The 18543-nt window shown below is 38.5% G+C and overlaps 1 protein-coding gene across 17 annotated transcripts in view; it reads left to right on the top strand.

Annotated features, from left to right (window-relative positions):
- bbx (BBX high mobility group box domain containing) overlaps positions 1–14177 on the top strand; it is a 46102-nt gene extending 31925 nt beyond the window's left edge. For 13 of the 17 annotated variants that reach the window (XM_030437470.1, XM_030437471.1, XM_030437462.1 and 10 more), the window contains 7 exons: positions 1391–2237; positions 2344–2476; positions 3721–3872; positions 4083–4172; positions 4447–4641; positions 6425–6617; positions 9530–9608. In XM_030437470.1, the coding sequence (XP_030293330.1) occupies positions 1391–2237; positions 2344–2476; positions 3721–3872; positions 4083–4172; positions 4447–4641; positions 6425–6617; positions 9530–9608 (1689 nt within the window). Of the gene's footprint in view, positions 1–1390; positions 2238–2343; positions 2477–3720; positions 3873–4082; positions 4173–4446; positions 4642–6424; positions 6618–9529 lie in introns of all 17 variants that reach the window. The other 4 variants (XM_030437475.1, XM_030437474.1, XM_030437460.1 and 1 more) reach the window with 3 other exon arrangements.
- The last annotated feature ends 4366 nt before the right edge of the window (positions 14178–18543 follow it).

Raw genomic sequence — 18543 nt, 5'->3', positions numbered from 1 at the left:
AGTAGACAAAATGTAAATAAGATGTAGAATAATCCCAAGTTTGAAAGTAGTGTCTAGGTGTAAGTATTATTGAGTAGTTCAGTTTTGAAAATGCTTGAAAAAAATAAATAAAATTAGCAGAAAATGTTGAATATTTTGGTAACTTTAAAAGATATAAAAAATCTGAATAATAGTGCACCATTCCTAATTGAGCTGAACATTTTGATGTTTGAATTAAATATCTGTTTAGAAAAGAGGGAAGGAATTAAGGTTTTAAAACACAGGACAATAGTAAACAAATCCAAAGGTACAAAACACAAAACACATTCTGAAAGAATTGCTAAATAAGAAGAAATGTGAAATTAATTGCCTTTAATATCAGAAAATGCATTGCATGCATGTTGAAAAACATGGAAGGTTAACTTCAACAGCTTAAGAAAGCAAGAGATGATAAAGCATTGCTAGAAAAGCTGAAAGGTAACTAATGCTCATAAAGCTGGAGGTTGAAATGAGTTAACAAATGCTGAAATGTCAGAAAAAAGCTGAAAGTTTTGACATTTGAATTAGTGGTCTGCACGGGCTTGAACTGCCCATGAACTGCTCATGACATAGAGGCCTGACCCGATAATAAGCCGGCTGTGGTACAACATTTAAAGAAATATCAGATGCTTTCAGTTATTTTAAACATTCCCATAGATGCAATCATGTCACTGTAACAAAAACTGTGTCACATTTAATCAGCAAAACTAAAAGCTGTAGTTATAAACTCTCCAAAGGAAGTGACTCAGGAGTTTTAAATAATCAATGGAGTTGATCATCTGTTCCTCAGGTGCAAACGTACATGTTAATGTAGAGATACACATAGATACAAAAGTACTCTAACACTGTAAAAGTGTGAATTCAAGGTATGTTTTGTTCTTTAGTGTAGCTTACAACCTACAGCCCATTTCACACATGGGCTACCAATATCGTCTTGATACAAAGTCGGTTGAACATTGGCTAAGTTCCCATGTGACTATGACATTTTCTTCCTTTTCTTCATAAACATATTTGTCCAGGATTGTGTTAACCGCGGTTTAATTAACAATTCACTGTGACAGACATTCATGGATTAAAACTTTGTCTGTTAGTCACATAACACAGTCATTTATCATAATGATAAATCCATATAATCTATATAAATATCTGCTTAGAAAATATAAAGATTTGTAAAGCATCACTGTCATCAATAGAAGAAATAAAGCATTTAGTCATACCAAGATTATTAGGAAAAAGATATGGAAAACAATATTATCAGTTTAGAAAAAAAAACTATATCATGTAAATGTAGAGGTATATTATTATAAATTTTGGTTGTTGTCATTTAATATCTGTTTGTTTAACAGTGAGTTTTATCTGTTGTGTTTGTAAGATGTGCTTAGCATCTGAAGCTGGAAAAACGGACACAGTGGAATCTCAGCCTGATGACAGCTCCTCTTCAGCTTCTTTCCAGCCGACTACTGTCAAGCTAGAGATCAAGGAGGAAAAAGCAGACAATGACGACTGTCCTCCCTCCTCACCCTCATCAACCCTCTTACCTTTGCTCTCGTCCGTCACCTCTACCTCCACTGATGCCATTCCCTCACAACTCAGCAGCCAAAATGCACGTGTCAAAAACAAAAGCAAGAATAAAGAGGGGGCCAGGTCAAATGATCCTGATGAGATCCCTTGCTCAGCAAAGATCATCAAGAAGTGCAACCATGAAGAAACAAACATGGACAGTATCTTCAGTACAATTGAGGCAGTGGCCAAAGGGGCCTGGAAAGACACAGAAGAGAAGCCAAAAAAGAAGATCCAGAGCGGAAACTCTGGTGTGCCCAAAAAGAAGAGTAAGCCCAAAGTCAGGACCTTTGCAAAAGAAAAAGGGGAAGAGATAGAGGATGACAGTCGGCAGTGTAGGCAGTGCAGTTCCTCTGAGATGGAGATGAAGGAAGAGGTGACTGATAGTCCCAAGACAAAAGCAGAAGAAGCAAATATAGGAAGCACAGACCTTGAGTGCAGTTTGTCAGCACCACATCACTCCCCCAGCAGCCCCAACCCCTCATGTGCTAAGGTCAAAGAGGTGGACAAGGCAAGGGACAGATTGGGTGAAGGGAACTGTGAGCCCAACACAGAGAACCGCGGCTCCAGGAAGTCAGAGCGAAGCTGTAAAGGCGCCTTGTATAAAACCCTTGTTTCTGAGGGAATGCTGACCTCGCTGAGAGCCAATATTGACCGAGGTAAAACTAATTAATAAATTAATATAGTCTATTTATTTTTGTAAATGCATATTTTTTACAACACCAAATGCTAATGATATTTTCTCATTGGTCTGTACTTGTGCAGGTAAAAGAGGTGCTTTCCGTGCTTCTGATCATGATGCAAACTGGAGTGATGTCAGCTGGGCAGTTGCTCAAATGGGACCTAACAACCCCAAGAAGTTGAAAAAGGCCAAGTCCAAAGATGAATCTTCACAGGGGTGAGTCATTTCAGGTCCTCATTTCACTCTTTTTCACTCTACCTATCTTTGAAGGATGTAGTACAATCATTTTCCAGATAAATGATATAATCAATAGTAATTTTTAGTCACATCACTTTGGTTGGTTCCTCTGTTTCATGTTCTCTATATACCTTATTGTATGGAAGGGTTAGGGTTAGGCTAAACCCTGGTAGTGTGTAAAATCATAAATATTTGACTATATATACTGTTTGTGCATCTAAACTGTCAACAGACCATATTTGCACTGCGACTATTTCCTGTGATGCATGCTCAGGGTGGGAAGCTCAAATATTGTACTGCTGTGTTCCAAGTTGCAAGTGGTGCAAACATAGAAAATCTGTCCAAATGTTACCATTTCACAGCTACCTAATTGATAAACAACTGTAGGGACAATGGACAGTGAAAATCTTTAGGGATATCAGGCCATAGTTCAAGGTAAAAAAACATATTTGATAACCCATTCTCTACTGTGAGCATTTATCAGCATTTTTGCTAATATTACCATTTGATTGTGTTGCATAATACGAAAAGACTTAAATTAATTCTGAAATCTTAATGCACATTTTGGACCGAAGATGTATTTAAACTGGAAGTAAGATGCATTCAATGTAATCAAGCTTGTAATGGGGGGGAATGCTATGTTACTAAATAGGCATGTCTTGCCACAAAAAAAATCACTTCTGAAGGGCTTGCAAGAAATGTTGTTTGATGTGTGAACATTACAAAGAAATATATGTTCCAGTAAGCATAAGGTCATGAAATGTTACTGACTGAAGAGCAGGTACAAAAGTTATATTATAAACTAGTGTTGATATTTCAGCAGTAGCTAATTTGCTCCTCTCCCATCATATTGTCAAACACAATACAATGTTAGCTAGGAAGTAGTTGAATTCGCTCTAATAGTGGCTTAAAGCTAATCAAATATGTTATTTAACCTTGAAGTGCAGCCCAGTATCCTTCTGGATTATTACTATCTGTTGTATTTTTGGTTGTTGCTCAATCAGGAAGTGATGAAATGATATATGAATGTCAACCTGGAACACACACATAATATCCTATTGATAGGCGCTTTTGCGCTTCCCATCCTGAGCATGACACCGGTGGAAAATGGCTGCAATGGAAATATGGTTACTAACATATGCTATATGCTATTTGATATGATATATGGGAATATGCTATTGGTTACATGCTCAGCTATGTAAACTCTGAACTTCACTTATCAGACTAGGGAAACTGGAGGAGGAGTTTGAGAGGAAGTTTAACAGCTTGCCACAGTATAGCCCACTGACATTTGATAAGAAGGGCACTGCTGTCACAAAGAAGAAGAAGACAGACAGATCCACTGTCCAAGAGGACGTCTCTAAAGCTGGAAAAGGTAAGAACAAATTTAAAGGCTTAACAATAAACACAATGGCCTTTCTTTAATATCCCTCATCTCATCCATGGCCCACTCTGTACCTATTTGTAAATCATGTTTTTCACACTTGTGTTCAGGACCAGTTCTCTCTTTATTGAAACAAAAACATTTGGATTCCATGACATAGCATTTCCATGCTCTTTTTTCTTTGTTTTTTTGCTATATCAGGGCCATCTCCATCTCAGAAAAAGACTTCATTCCACAAGATTGTTAGGAAGCACAAACACAAAAAGGAGAAACCAGATGCAGTGGACAAAGGTGAACTAGGATGTTGATATCTGTGCGTTATAAGGCAGGGATGTCTAAATGTATGTTTTTCTAAATGTATATATATATATTATTCAATATTGATAGATTGGTTTGATTGAAAACAATGCACTCTAAACTGTAATTTATGTACAACATGTACATGTTTCAGCTTGCACTGAAACAGTACATTTTCATCTGTTAAAAGCACTATGAAACTGAACAAATGAATGAAGCCTTCAGATCAAATCATTAAAATCTATGATGAATCTTTTCTCCACCACAGTGGTACAGAATGATTTCAGCATGCTGGATTCAGCTTCAAAGGCCAAATCATGTGCCCCCGTTGCCATAATGTTACCAGATGTCCAGTGCACCACTAATATGGAGATGCTAGTTGGTAGCCAGAAGAGGAAGGCTAGGAAGACCAAGATCACACACTTGGTGCGCACAGCTGATGGCAGTGTGTCTCCTGTTGAGGGTGAGTGATTAATGATTGATTGATCAGTAAGCAAGTATAGAATTTAAAAAATCTGCCTTTGTCTGTCTCATTACTAACCCTAATGATCACGGTACGACAGCACTACCAAGCACCAGTTCACATTAAATCAATCAATGATTGTTCCTCTTCCAGTTAAATAGAGCATTATGCTCATATACAGCCAAACAGAGTTGTTGTCATCGTCTTTGTTGATTATTAATCACTATTGAAGGCAAACTCCATATAGACAGATAGGAATGTCAGTAGCTGTGCTGGGCAGCTTGTATTTATGGTGCCTCCAGCTGATCAATAAGAAATGACGCTAGCTACAGAGGGAGGTGGACTGATTCGTTCCTCTGTACAGCCACATGCATTTCAGAATCCCTCTTACTGTATACATACTGATCACAATGTCATCCACCGTGCTCAAAAACATGATGTATGAAGTCAAATAATGTAAATGAGATATAATAATATTAATTATGTCGTTATAACGTGAAACTTGTCACGTTTGTACAATAAAGTAAAAATCAAGTTATAACGTGGTAGTGGTTTTTTTTTTACCTTCCACGTAGGGATGCACCGATACCGATATTGGTATCTGGAATCGGGCCGATACTGTTCTAATATACTCGTACTCGTACTCGTTAAAGTTCGCCGATACCAAGAACCGATACCAATCAGTGTTCTCCCCAGACGGTGGAATAGCGGCGCTGCGCTGCTATACTGCTAGCTCAGAGCCACTATACTCATTTTCAAATTAAGGTTGTTTATTTTCTATATCTTTAACGATATGCAGCGTGACTGCATCTGTAACAGCTGTCCATCGGGACCCTTTCTTCACATACGGGACACAATGATTAAATGATTCTGCTAATGTTAGCTGCTTTATAGCCCGGGTGGGCTGCCGCGGTCTTCTTGTAGTGAGCAACAAGTGTCCCACTCTGATACGTGCGTCTGTTTGAGAGGCTCAGATAAATAGTTAATTTATATTTTGTTTGATTAACATGTGGAAACTCTGCAATAATTCTCAGAAGATTTCACAAATGTTTATTTTTCATTTATCATCATTTGTTGTAACAAGCAGAGAAGAAAATAAAACCTGTCTTCCAATTAATTGCATTTTGCCTAATAGTTTTTTGGGGGTTGTTTTGGTGGTAGTAGTATCGGCATCGGTACTCGGTATCGGCAAGTACTCAGATCTAAGTATCGGTATCGTATCAGGTTGGAAAAAAAGAGGTATCGGTGCATCCCTACTTCCACGTGGCCCTTACAATAGAGTGGCCTGCATGTAGACTAAAGCCCAACATGCAGCCTCCTTGCACTAACAAAGCCTGGTAAAGAAAGGAATGTGCACCAACTCTAGTGTCCAGTAGGCGGTGAGTGGTTGCCACAGACCCCCCAGGTTTGAAAACTCCCTTCTTCCATTGTCTGAGAGCACACATCATTATCAGAGCCATGCAACCACCAGATGCACTGAGAACCATAAAAACATTATCTTGTCTCACCTCGCATCGTCCAGTTGCTGAAACTTGAAGGTTATAAGTATGTTGCATCTATAAGCATCTGAATAGTACATAACATAACAAGTTATTATGTTATGTAGTACTTTTTTCTGACAAGTCAGACACTGATGTCGTATCTCTTCAAATGCTGTATTTTAGTGAAAGTGCTAACATTTTATATTCCTGTTTTTGATAGATCTAAAAGGAAATACAAATGGAATGTTCTGCTTCAATCATTTCTGATGGTGCATGTTTTTTTTGTTTGTTTGTTTTTTTAGACGACAAAACTAGGGACCTAAACCAGGAACAGGATACGAAGCCATTATCCCAACAGAATTTATGCAATGATAAAGGGTGCTACAGTAATCCCAGAGCAGAGGAAGCAGAGAAGAGCATCGTATCACAAGAGCTACCTGCTTTCTTCAGCTTGGCAGCCCTCGCTGAGGTAGCAGCCATGGAAAACGTTCACAGGTAGAGACACAGCATTTGTAACATATTCGATGTTCAATACGATGTGTATTTGCCATCAAATCTCCTTGTCTGTCTGTTTACAATAACGTTTAGTGACCTACATACAACCAATATAAGATGTTACAGGCTGTAAAAATATAAAGATAATTGGCTTGTAGTTTGCTTGTTGACAATCCGCACAATAAGATTGTGCTCATCACCAAGTGTCATTGAGTGTCTCATACCTTTGCTAATACTAGCATTTTAATATATAGTACCATAGATTTGTATAGTTTGGAATTGTCCTGTCATAGTACTTTTTTTCCGGGCACACACACATTTTCTTGCTCATATCTCTGCCACTTACTTTTTGTAAGTAGAAAAATACCAATGCCAAGTTCGCACTACAAGATTTAAGCCCTGATTTGGCTGTCTTTGGCGATTTTTGGAGCTAATTGACAAAAAGCCCCAGATCAGGGACAGATGAGCCTGTCTGCTGCTGTGTCAAAAGTGTTTCTTACCTCCCAACATTTAGCAGCTGTTTGATTTCACCAATTAGTGATCAAATGTTTACATACACTTGTAAAGAATATGTACATTATATCATGGCAGTCTTGAGTTCCAATGATTCCTATAACTCTCAAATTTCTGTGATGGAATGAGTGGAACACATACTACTTTGTCACGCTAAACATTCATGAAATTTGGTTTTCTAGACTCATTTTAATAGGGCTTGTTTGATACAGCCATTAGCCAGAAACACCACAATGGGAAAGCTTAAGGAACTCAGCACTGATCTGAACGAGCACATTATTGATTTGAACAAGTCAGGAAAGTCACTTGGAGCCATTTCAAAGAAGTTACAGGCCCCGAGATCACCTGTGCAAAATAATTGTAAGTAAAGAGTGCATGGCACAGTTGTGTGACTGCTACTAAGAGAAAATGGGTCAGGATGGTCAAGAGTCGAACAAAAACCACCAAAGAGCAAGTCTGCAGTGAAGTAGAAGCTGCTGGAAGACAGGTATCACTGTCCACAGTCAAGTGCGCTTTTCATCAACATGAGCTGAGAGACTGCAGTGCAAGAACAAAGCCCTTGCTCCAGGTGATGCACCTTAAAACTCGACTGATGTTTGCTGCTAATCACGTGGACAAAGAAAAAACCTTCTGGAGGAAAAGTCTGTGGTCAGATGAAACATGACTTTAGTTGTTTGATCACAATGAGCAGCAATATGTTTGGAGGAGAGAAGGTGAGGCCTTTAACCCCAAGAACACCACACCTACCTTCCAGCAAGGTGCTGGTAGTGTTATGATGTGGGGCTGTTTTTTTGCCAGTGGATCTGGTGCTCTACAGAAAGTAAGTGGAATAATGAAGGAGGAGACTAATCTCCAAATTCTTCAGGAAAACCTAAAGTCATCAGCAGAAGATTGGGTCTTGGGTGCATGTGGGTGTTCCAACAGGACAATGATTCCAAACACACATCAAAAGAGGTAAAGGAATGGCGAAGTCAGGCTAGAATTGAGATTTGGAATGACCTTCCCAAAGTCCTGACTTAAACATGTGGACTATACTGAAGAAAGAAGTCGTTGCCAGAAGTCAAACAAATTTGGTTGTACTTCACCAATTCTGTCAATAGGAGTGGTTAAAAATTCAGCCAGAGGACGACCAAAAGCTTGTGGATAGCATCAAAAGCACCCAACTGAGATGAAAATAGCCAATTTAACCAAATATTAGAATTATTGTATTTATATTATAGAGCCAGTGGATTTTGTCATTTTTAGAAGACCTATACTAAATTCAAACCAAACTTCATGAATGTTTTAGTGACAAAGTAGTATGTGTTCCACTCATTCATCACAGAAAAATGAGAGCTGTAGAAATCATTGGAACTCAAGACTGCCATGATATGCATGTTCTTTACAAGCCCATGTTAACTTCTGACCATGACTATATGAAAGTAGACAACTTTTTATTGATTTTAAACATGTCAAATTTTACAGATCAAGCAAACAGTAACCAATATAGGTAACTACTTTATCACAAATTGAGAAAGTCTCCAGACTTCCCTTTAAAAAAATCACAAAATGTTGTGAGTTATTTTGGAGTTACTACATCTATTCTGTTTGTTCCAATAATGTACCCGTTTATTTGCATTAACAGTGTGTAAAGGATATACTTTTTATATTTTTCACAAGTGGTCGCTCCAGATGCATGCCGAGTAGGGCTGTAACGTGGATCTGTGTGTCGCGATTTCAGTTTCGATATATCGTCACAGCCCTAATGCCGAGACACAAGCCAGGTGTGAACTTGTTGAAGGTTTTGACTTGTGATCAGACCACTCACAGGTGTTAATATCAGTTCTGAATTCCCTATAAGACTTCTGGTTGTTGTCATTGTAAACCATGAGCTTTCTATATAAGAATATCTCTGATCCTTTACATTGTATCTCATGGAAGAACCAGTCATACAGATATATTTTACATCACCTGTACAAGTGATAAAGAATATATCAGATTCTATAATTTTCTTGTTGTATGTGAGAAAATACTTATTTGATGAAGAGAAATACTTATTTTTATGTGAGAACTTATAATTCATTCTGTTGTTGATAGTTCCAGCTTCAGGGACTTTATTTATGCAGAGCTCTGTTGAGGAGAAGACCTGAAAGTGCAACATTACCTGCAATGAAATGTGTTCTTTCACCCATCTCCATGACAATCACACCGATTTGACCACCTCCCATTTTAGTCACAGACCATTTTGCTTTAGCAAGATGTTTGGCGTCTTATTTCATGTTGTACCATTTCCCCTTTATTTCTTTCACAGTACTTCTCTTCAGTGACACAATTTGGACAGTTTTAGATTTTTTCATTTCAAATAAACACGGGTTAAGTTTTGAACAAACTCTGACGTCTTCTGTAATGTCCTTTTTCAGAAGCCAGAGAGGTTTGGCTGACAGTCAGAAGAAAGAGCTTGCCCCGACTCCAGTTCTCATCTCCTGCGCTGATCAGTGAAACTCTGTTGCTGTTATGAGAATCCACAACATGGACGTTAGCAGTGGAGCTTTACTTCCCTCACTTTAAAGGGACACCTTGGATCAGGAAGTTTTGAACAGACTCCACCTTCCCCTTGTGATGAATTTGCTTGAGCTTGTGTTCATGAACGAGAAAAGAGACACTCTTCTTCTCCGTGCTCCTCACTCAGTGTTTTCCTTGAAGCCTACCTTTGGTTTGAGGGAAAATACCTTTTTTCACCTCCTCTCACCCTCGTTAGATGCTGTGTTAGGGCCTGTGGAAGAACGAAGCTCTCCCCCTGTGCATGGCTTCCTTTATAGTGATGGTTGTCATCTGTTAATCGTACACATCAAATAGAGACCATTTTTAAGGTTTTGTGATTTAAAAAATAGCATTTTAGGCCAGGACAAAAACCCAACACTGCATTAGTTTTATAGATGAACACCGCTTTCTGTTACCTTTTTACCTCACACACATGCCTACTGAAGAGTTCCCTCCACTTCTTGTAGAATACCTCTGTATTTGAATAGCTGTTATCCCTTCCATTCCTTCCAGCTTCAACCCAAAATGACTTTAACCAGGGTAAATGATCATGATGGACAGATTTCCATTACCAACTACTCGCTTAGTGTTTCCTTGTGGTACATTAATTTGGTGTACTAGAACCACAAAGAAATCATGGCTGTGTATTTGATATGTGTTAAGATGATGCAACAGTTTGTGGTAGCTACAAATAATTATGTTAGAATGAATGTGTAAGAGTAGACCTTTGCATACCCTTGAACTAGAGCTGACTTTAGCTGAGGGTGTTTGTTTGTCGTCCTTATCCTGAAGTAGTAGGTTCACAGTGTCCCTCTCAGGCTTATGAGGCAGTAGGTCAGCTTGAAAATTGCTTCCTATATTAGGGAGGTTGTGCGAAAGTGAAAGCAAATATAGCCTTAACCCTTACCTAGACCTGCTTTGCTACCACAAAGCCCCCAACCAGCCACCATACCATCACAGTCCTGAAGCCAGTGTTAAGATGTATGGATAATGAAATGCAGTTTTTGTCAATACTTGATACATTTTGCGTAGCAATTACAAAGGTCAAGGCCTTGTGTGCAACTTATTTTATGGAATAGGTGTTTAATTTGTTTATTACGTAAACACTGCACTAATTTGCAGCTGAAGTTTGAATTGCTCCTGGAAGGGTAATAAAATGCTTTGTCTCCAGCAGTCAGAGTGTTCTTATACCATAGCATCTCAATAGAGTGATGTAGGGATGAAATTGTTTTGTAGGCCAGCACAGAAGTTATGGTCGCCCTGGTTCCCTCGATAGAAAGCCTACAGGATTTGTGAATTAGGTTTTGGAATACCACAGAGAAATTTAACTCTGCACGTTTTGCTCAGCAAGATAATCTTCACAGATGAACACCACTTTTGTAACTTTCAAGTGTTAACAATTTAATTCGTAAAAATAAAAAGCTAATGTTAGGCTTTAAACAGACTACATTGTGGTGGCATGATTTCAATTTACCACCACTGAGCGTCTAACTACACAATTACTATACAGGTTTTCTGTAGATTGATCAGTCTTGTTTGTCTTTGTCCAGAGTTGTAAAGTTTGAGCTAGACAAATGTTCAACTGAAGTCCGCCTGTAAAGACAGACTAGTAAGTAGATATTAGTAGATATATTTAATGATGTATTTTATGTCATAGAAAAAAACGTGTAAATATCTTGAGCCTGTGGTACCACAGACCCTATTTCAGGCATTTAACCAAAAGCCATTACAAAAAAACTCTACATTGCGACGAGGGAACCGGATTCGCAAAAATGCTAGCCAATATCCAGGTTTTATGCCTCATTACTGCACCACTCTATGATGTCCTCTGGACAGCCACAAGGTCCTATATAAAAGATCAAGAGTTCCTTGATTGAAATGGATTATTTGTTTAATCTCTCATAAAATTAGCAGTTAAAAAAAAATAAGAAATACAATATAGATTTTCTCCGATTACGTGCAGAAACAAAATATCGATTTTAATGTGTCAAATCAGAGCATACTCTTTCACTCGGATCTAATGGAGACAAGGCATTTGACAATATTTCCCATTTTTTTTTCCCATCGGCCTTTTGAGATTTTACTCCCAAGTAATGGTCTACTCAGAGGTTACATAGAACCAACGTTTTTTTGTGTTCTTAATTTTTGGCCTTGTTTTTGTAATGTTTTGTCAGAATCATTCCATTTCCATCCCTCTGTCTTGGCCATACTTGTGTTTACAGTTTATCAGCTGTAGTTAGGAGAAAAAATAAGGATGAATGTGGTAAAGTTGCAGCTTTGTTGTCTTCCCAAGGGTTTGTGGAACTTGGAAGAGTTGCCACAGGCTAATGGAGGAAAACAGAGGCACACAGACTCCCTAGCAATGTCGCTCACCTACTACTCAGCAGCCTTTGTTTCCCCTGTGTAGACCAATATTTAATGTATAACATTTTAGATTCAGTCACATCTGTAACTTTATTAGCTCTTTTATTTTCTATTTGATCATTCTTCTGTTAAATTGTATGCATTCATGATGTTCTTTTAACTAGGTCCCCTTTATGAACTTCAGTGGCTTTCCTGAAGTTAAGCTTACTGGATCAAGAATGTTGTCTGACAAGATCAAGCTCATATTAGAGTCATCTGTGCTTACCTGCTAATCAACCAGGCACTGAGATAAAAATCCACCATCTCTAGACAATGAGCTTGCCTTTTCATCTCTAGAGTTGTGTATATGACTGCGACTGCACTTATTATTATTATTATTATTATTATTATTATTATTATTATTATTAGTAGTAGTAGTAGTAGTAGTAGTAGTATTAAGGCATTGTTACATGGTAATAACATTTGACGTATGGAGGCCCGTGTGTGCAAATAGTGCAGTTCATGCATCAAATCTGTGATTCATCTCTAAATTTGTCCAATCTGCAAACTAACTGCAAATGTTTCCCAATTAAGCTTAAGGGAACCACAGTATGCTTTATGATAATCCAAAAAATAAACGGTATATATATTTTTTCAGATATTAGAGAAGTTACATCAAGGATGATATTTTCCAGGCAGTAAACTGTATAGTTCTTCCGTGGTGGAATCAGTGTAGTTCTTTTCAAAGACAAAGAAATTGTCTGCCCCCAAAATAAAGATATATTTGCCAATAGAAAGTAGGTTTAATGACATTTGCCAAAGAGAAGGGAAGGGTATATTTAAACAGAAATCCTGTTTTCTAAAAAAAAAAAAAAAAAAAAAAAAAGCTAGTATAACAGTTGCACTGCATTGTCTAGGTGTGTAAATCTTCAGGTAAAATATCAGCACAATTCATCCTGAGTATCAATAACATTTCCTTGGTTTTTAAGCCCAGAGTTGGAATAAAGTGCAACAAAAGGACACCACTCTTTTAATATACAATATTTGCACCTTATGACCCAAACCAAAATGAGCATGATCTTTGAAGAAAATATATAATTTGTATCCAGTCTAATGAAATTATGCATTTTAACTATTATATATGCGAGAATCTACTCAATAGCAATCCCACACATCAACCAAACAGCCATAATATCCACATCCCTTCACTTTTTCTATCTAGAAAATGCTTCTATAAAGTTGAAATTCCTATATAAGGTAGTTAGTTCTAAATGACCATAATACCCTTTTGTGCTAGTACTGTCTTCTTGAATGTAATCATTTTGTACCTGTATTTTTCTAATTCAGTCTTGATTGTACTGTATGTATGCTATGATGGTATACTCTTCCTTAGGTGCATAGTTCGCTACAACCAACAGTTCTAATGACAGTTTAGCTGCTGTGCTGCGAACTCAATGGAAATGTGTGGAGGATTTAAGTCCAAAAGGACTTGCTGTACCATGTGAGCAACCATGAGACTGATTACTGAGAGATTCTTGCATTTGAAGAGGTAGGACAATAGCTTTCCCTGTTTTTGTTTTTTGTTTTTGTTTTTTTTCTTTGCAGTAAAAGTGAAATTCTGTTCAGGACAGTTCATAAAACAGGGACAGTTTATACAACATTGCTCCTGCAATCAGAAAGAACAATTGAATGCTTGAGTTTCAACTTATTTATTCCTGTTCCTTTTTATAGGTTTAGCGGAATTAACACAATTAAACATTCAACAAACTGAATATGCATCTTTTTATACACAAAGGTGTATAAGATTATCTACCCTTTACTGGAATGTAGATCATGTTTTCTTTTTTTCTTTTTTGTGAAGAAGAGGTAATGCTAGATCTTTCCTCTGATAGTTTGTACAACATGTGCTAAATCTTATTTATGTTATTGATAATCATCTTGACAGATATGATTTTGGATTGTTACAGCCCAATTATAAAATGCAGCCTTGCCTTACTGGAACCCCTGCTTAGTGAGGGATCCCTCAACCACCCGCCATCCTCCATACTCAAACCCTACCAACAACTACCAATGTCATAACACTGTTTGCTGATGCAACAATTATTCCTTTTACACTTTTTGCTGAAACAACTATTACTTCTTGAACACCTAAACCTAATTAAAATAACATCTATTATATCCGTGCATCTGTGTGAAAAGATTTTGTTGTTTATACTTATTTGTTAAACATTGTCAAACACAACAGTAATAAGAACCTGCACTTGAACTAGACACTGGACATTTCTTACCATGGATACTTTCACAGTGCTCCAGTGTAACTCCATTCATTTAGTATGTTGCATGTGGCCCTGATCTCATGGGCAAGAAATAAGATAAGTCTTTGCTGTGACACAGCAAGTCAACAGAAAGATTTAAAGTTTTCTCAGAAGCATCTGTTACGGCTAGGGTTACCCTTATAAAAAGAAGTCTGCTTCAAGTTAATTTTATTACGTAAAAAAGATATACAGCAAAGGACCAGAGGTTGGAATGAAGCCTGCTGACGACTCAGCCTCTGTACATGGTGTGCACACTCTACCAGGTTGCCTACATTTCCGTTTTATTTTGCAGTGAAGCTATTCTGTGAACAATACTAGTACACTTTAGGTCCTGATAGTTTAGCCTACTTCTAGCCCACATTTTAGTTGATTAAAGTACACATTGAAGTGTATGACAACACTGACGCTGGAATCACAGGGAAAAGGAAAGCGCAGAGAAACACTTTCAGGGACACAGCTGTAACATAAAGTATACCCCCAGTAATATTCAAGTTTTAGTTGTTTTTTTAAAATATATAGTTTTGTATAATATAGTTTTTTTATACAAATTGTTGTACTTGAGATATTTAGGTATAACTTTTCAATATGTGAAATTCATCCTTTAACTGTACTTCAAGTAGACTTGAAGTTAACTCACATGTGGCAATGGACTTTAGAACATTCATATGACATACCCAGAAATAATGTCACTAATTTTATTTATAAACCAAATTTCAAACAATTAATGTATTGGATGCCAGATTATAAGAACATAGCAATGACAAACTGGAACTGACATCCCAGTTCAAAACAAAAACCAGCAACAAGTTAGAAACTTTATGTATAAGGCAAGAATACTTTTATTCATTGATGTGTGTTTGTTGAAAAAGAAAAAAAATGTCTGGGACAAAGAGGGTGTTTTGTTGCATTAGTTTTGATCATTTGTTTTTAAACTGCTGAAATGAATCCTTCCTTCCTTTTTTAGAGTGGAAGCAGTATTTCAATACTTAGCAGCATGAACTTTACGTTATTAGGGGGCCAAGCCCGAGGGGCCGAGGAAACATTTCCTAGGACCAGCGGTGCTAGGAACCCTATTGTAATTGTAAAGATTTTTTTTCTCCTGCTAAAAGTGGTGCTGCAGGCTAAACCGTGCAAGGGAGGGTGGTGCAATTTGGAGAGTTGGTCCAGACACCTGCACATACCTCAGACACAAAAAACTACATATATCCGCCTGAAGGGGGCGCTATAACCTAGGCCAACGCGTGGCTTATTACAAGATAAACAACAAACATTAATTTTAGCCAAACTATAATGCTGAGAGCTTTGAAATGTATATGGTACATATAGAATAGGACACAGTTCTTCCATACCAAAAATTGCACATGTACTCCACTAGGTGGCACTATAATGGATGCAATCGCGTTTTTGCCTGTAACTTCCACATTTTAAATAACACATTCGCAAAACCTTATCCTTATATCCATATGTTCCCAGAATAGAGCTGGGTTTTTGACATAGAACATGCCTACTACTGCTGCACATTTCGTTCGCTCAATCGCCACATATGCAAAACCAACTTTTTCGAACTCCTCCTACAATTTAAGCGCCATCTGCCTGAAACTTTGCACATAGAATCTCCAGATGTGTATGATGAAAAGTTGTCAAAAGAATTTTGGCACACATATTTTTTTCATATTTCGGTCAAACTAAATGCTTTCAACATCAAACTTAAGTCAATTCCTGAAGTCATCCAGAGGCTCTGTGCCAAATTTGGTGCAAATTGGCCTATAGGTGGCACTATAACGGATGTAAATGTGTTTTTGCCTTTAACTTCCACATTTTAAAGAACACACTCATAAACATCATATTCATGTATTTCCCAAATAGAGCTAGATTTTCTGACATAGGCCCTGCCCACTTCTGCTGCACTTTTCCTTTAGTTAAGTAACGATTGGTCAAAGTGGGCGTGATTTAGTACAACAAATCAGCCCCTGTTCATAACTGCTTGCAGTTCTAGTTTGACTTGATTTTAGCCTCACACTTGGACCTATTACTACTGGACACTGCTCTTGAGGCGGACCCGCATTCATTTTTCACATAGTTTCTGCATTGTACGGCCCATAGAGCATGAGCAATAGAGACTTCTGCCAACCGAGCTGGCTAACTTTCTGTTTAGTGCCCGGCTTGATTAAGGATAAATTATTTCAATCATGCGGTTCTTCTAGAATTTCCAAATGTTATTTGACTGAATGGTTCCATTTGTGATAGTGAAACAAGTCATTTTGCGGGGGGGGGGGGGGGGTTTGATGCTCAAAAAAATGTATCCAATGTTTTACAGCCCCATATACATAAGTATTTTTGGGCCACAGTGCATCACATGACGTTGTAACTTCACAGTTTGGCCACTACGAAAACTGGCTCCAGAGTCTGGCGCCTCCTCCTCACTAGTGTTTTAGATTAAAGGTCCCATTTTATACTGTTTTTCATCAATTTCACACAGCTGTCAGAGGTCCAACAACTCTGTATTTGATATGTATTGCCCCAAACACATCCATGGTCCTGAACTCCAGCTGTCTAAAAGTCGCTCTGCTGAGCTCTGTTCACAGCACTCTGTTTCTGTGCCTGCACCTTTAAATGCTAATGAGCTGCGTCTGTCAACGCCTACTTGGGGAGCCTTGCCTGCTACGTCACTCTCAGGGAGGGGAAGCCCCTTATGCTAACGGTAGCATGCGCTAATGTTTACGGTGGATGTAACACTATGGCTCGCGGAGATTTTTTCGTTCAACCGAACCAGTTTGACCCAGAATCGGACCAAGAAGTAGAGGCTCCGGAAGAAGTACAGACTCTGCGGCTGCAGCAGGACGTTTCAGAATGGTTATTTTGGCTGAATAATATTAGTTTGTTTGTATGTGTTGTTACAGCTACTGCCATGTAGCTAATGGCTAACAGCTAGCGAAAGCTGTGTTTGTCTCCAACACAGTCTCCAAACTGTTATACACTGTTTGCATCGTCTCTGTCTCCAGTCTGCACATGTTTCCAGACTTTCTACTGTGACAACAAAGCTCCCTCGTAATATTATTAACATTAAACTCGCTTCAAACGCCATTGCATAGCGGACCGAAGCGGAGCTAACTAGTTAGCCAGTTTCAAGCTGACTTCACCATACTCATCGGCAACTGTAAATGCTATCAAACCGCAGCGACACTTATCGCTGGCTCGGGTGCAGTTGCTGGGTCCAGTATGGTTGAGACTGATCCTTTTAGGAGGGTCAGTGTCGAGGCAAAGCCAGCTTTGTATTGCCTCTCGTTACTGAAGCAGTCCGACGTGAGGTGGTTAGCACACACATACAAGCTAACACGAACCGCAGCCGGCACGTTGTCATTAAAAATGAAACACGACCACTGTCTCTACTGTTGTTCTGTAGCTGGGACAGAATATAGGCACTTCTGTTGATTTATACACCAACAACAGAGCAATTGCGTGTCTAGCTCTGAGCGACAACGTTGTGAAACACTGCTGTCTGGTGAGCACACACATACAGCACTTTGGGAACTGCTGTGGGTACATTCCCATTAAAAATAAAATCCATCCATTGAGTCCTCAAGACCCCCGATGAGGGAGGTTTAAAAAAGACTCTGGTGCTCGTTAGTGCAGCCAACGACAGAGCAACCGCTTCTTCCCGGTCGTATATTCGCCATTTTCTAACCGAGCGGAAAAAAATGGCACCGTTTAGATAATTCCTTCGGGTGTGGCAAACCTTCACCTGGGGCGGTGCCACCAACCTAGGGGGACGCGTCTCATCTGTCGGTGACGTCACCGACAGGCTATCTTCAACTGGCCTGTATAAGCACACATTTTCTAAAGGCGGAGAAAGCAAAAAAGGGAGAGGATGAACTTTTTTCATACCAGGGGGGATTGTAGACAGGCCTGGGATGCATATTATTGATAGAAAACCGCTCTAAGGTGTATTTTGCATAATATGGGACCTTTAACACTGGACTATGTTAACCGTCACCCTTCAGTTAAATGTATCTGTAGGTTTCATAGCCACAGCAGATGTTGAAAACAGGAAGAGAAGATATAGCTGTCCTTGTTAATGCATCTTAGTTTAGTTTTTCATTATAAAACACACCCGACTGATCTTCTGAGTCTTGTTTGAGGAAAAGTGTTGCATGCTAACTCTCTGTCGCTGTTTGAATGGTGCTGGATGTTATCGAAGATGGAAACAGGAAACGAGAAAGTTGCCTTTCCTGTGA

The sequence above is a fragment of the Sparus aurata genome, chromosome 13 (genome assembly GCF_900880675.1).
Source record: "Sparus aurata chromosome 13, fSpaAur1.1, whole genome shotgun sequence".
Classification (NCBI taxonomy): Eukaryota; Metazoa; Chordata; class Actinopteri; order Spariformes; family Sparidae; genus Sparus; species Sparus aurata.
Note: the sequence above shows the minus strand (reverse complement) of the source record. Positions and strands in the feature narration are given on the sequence as shown.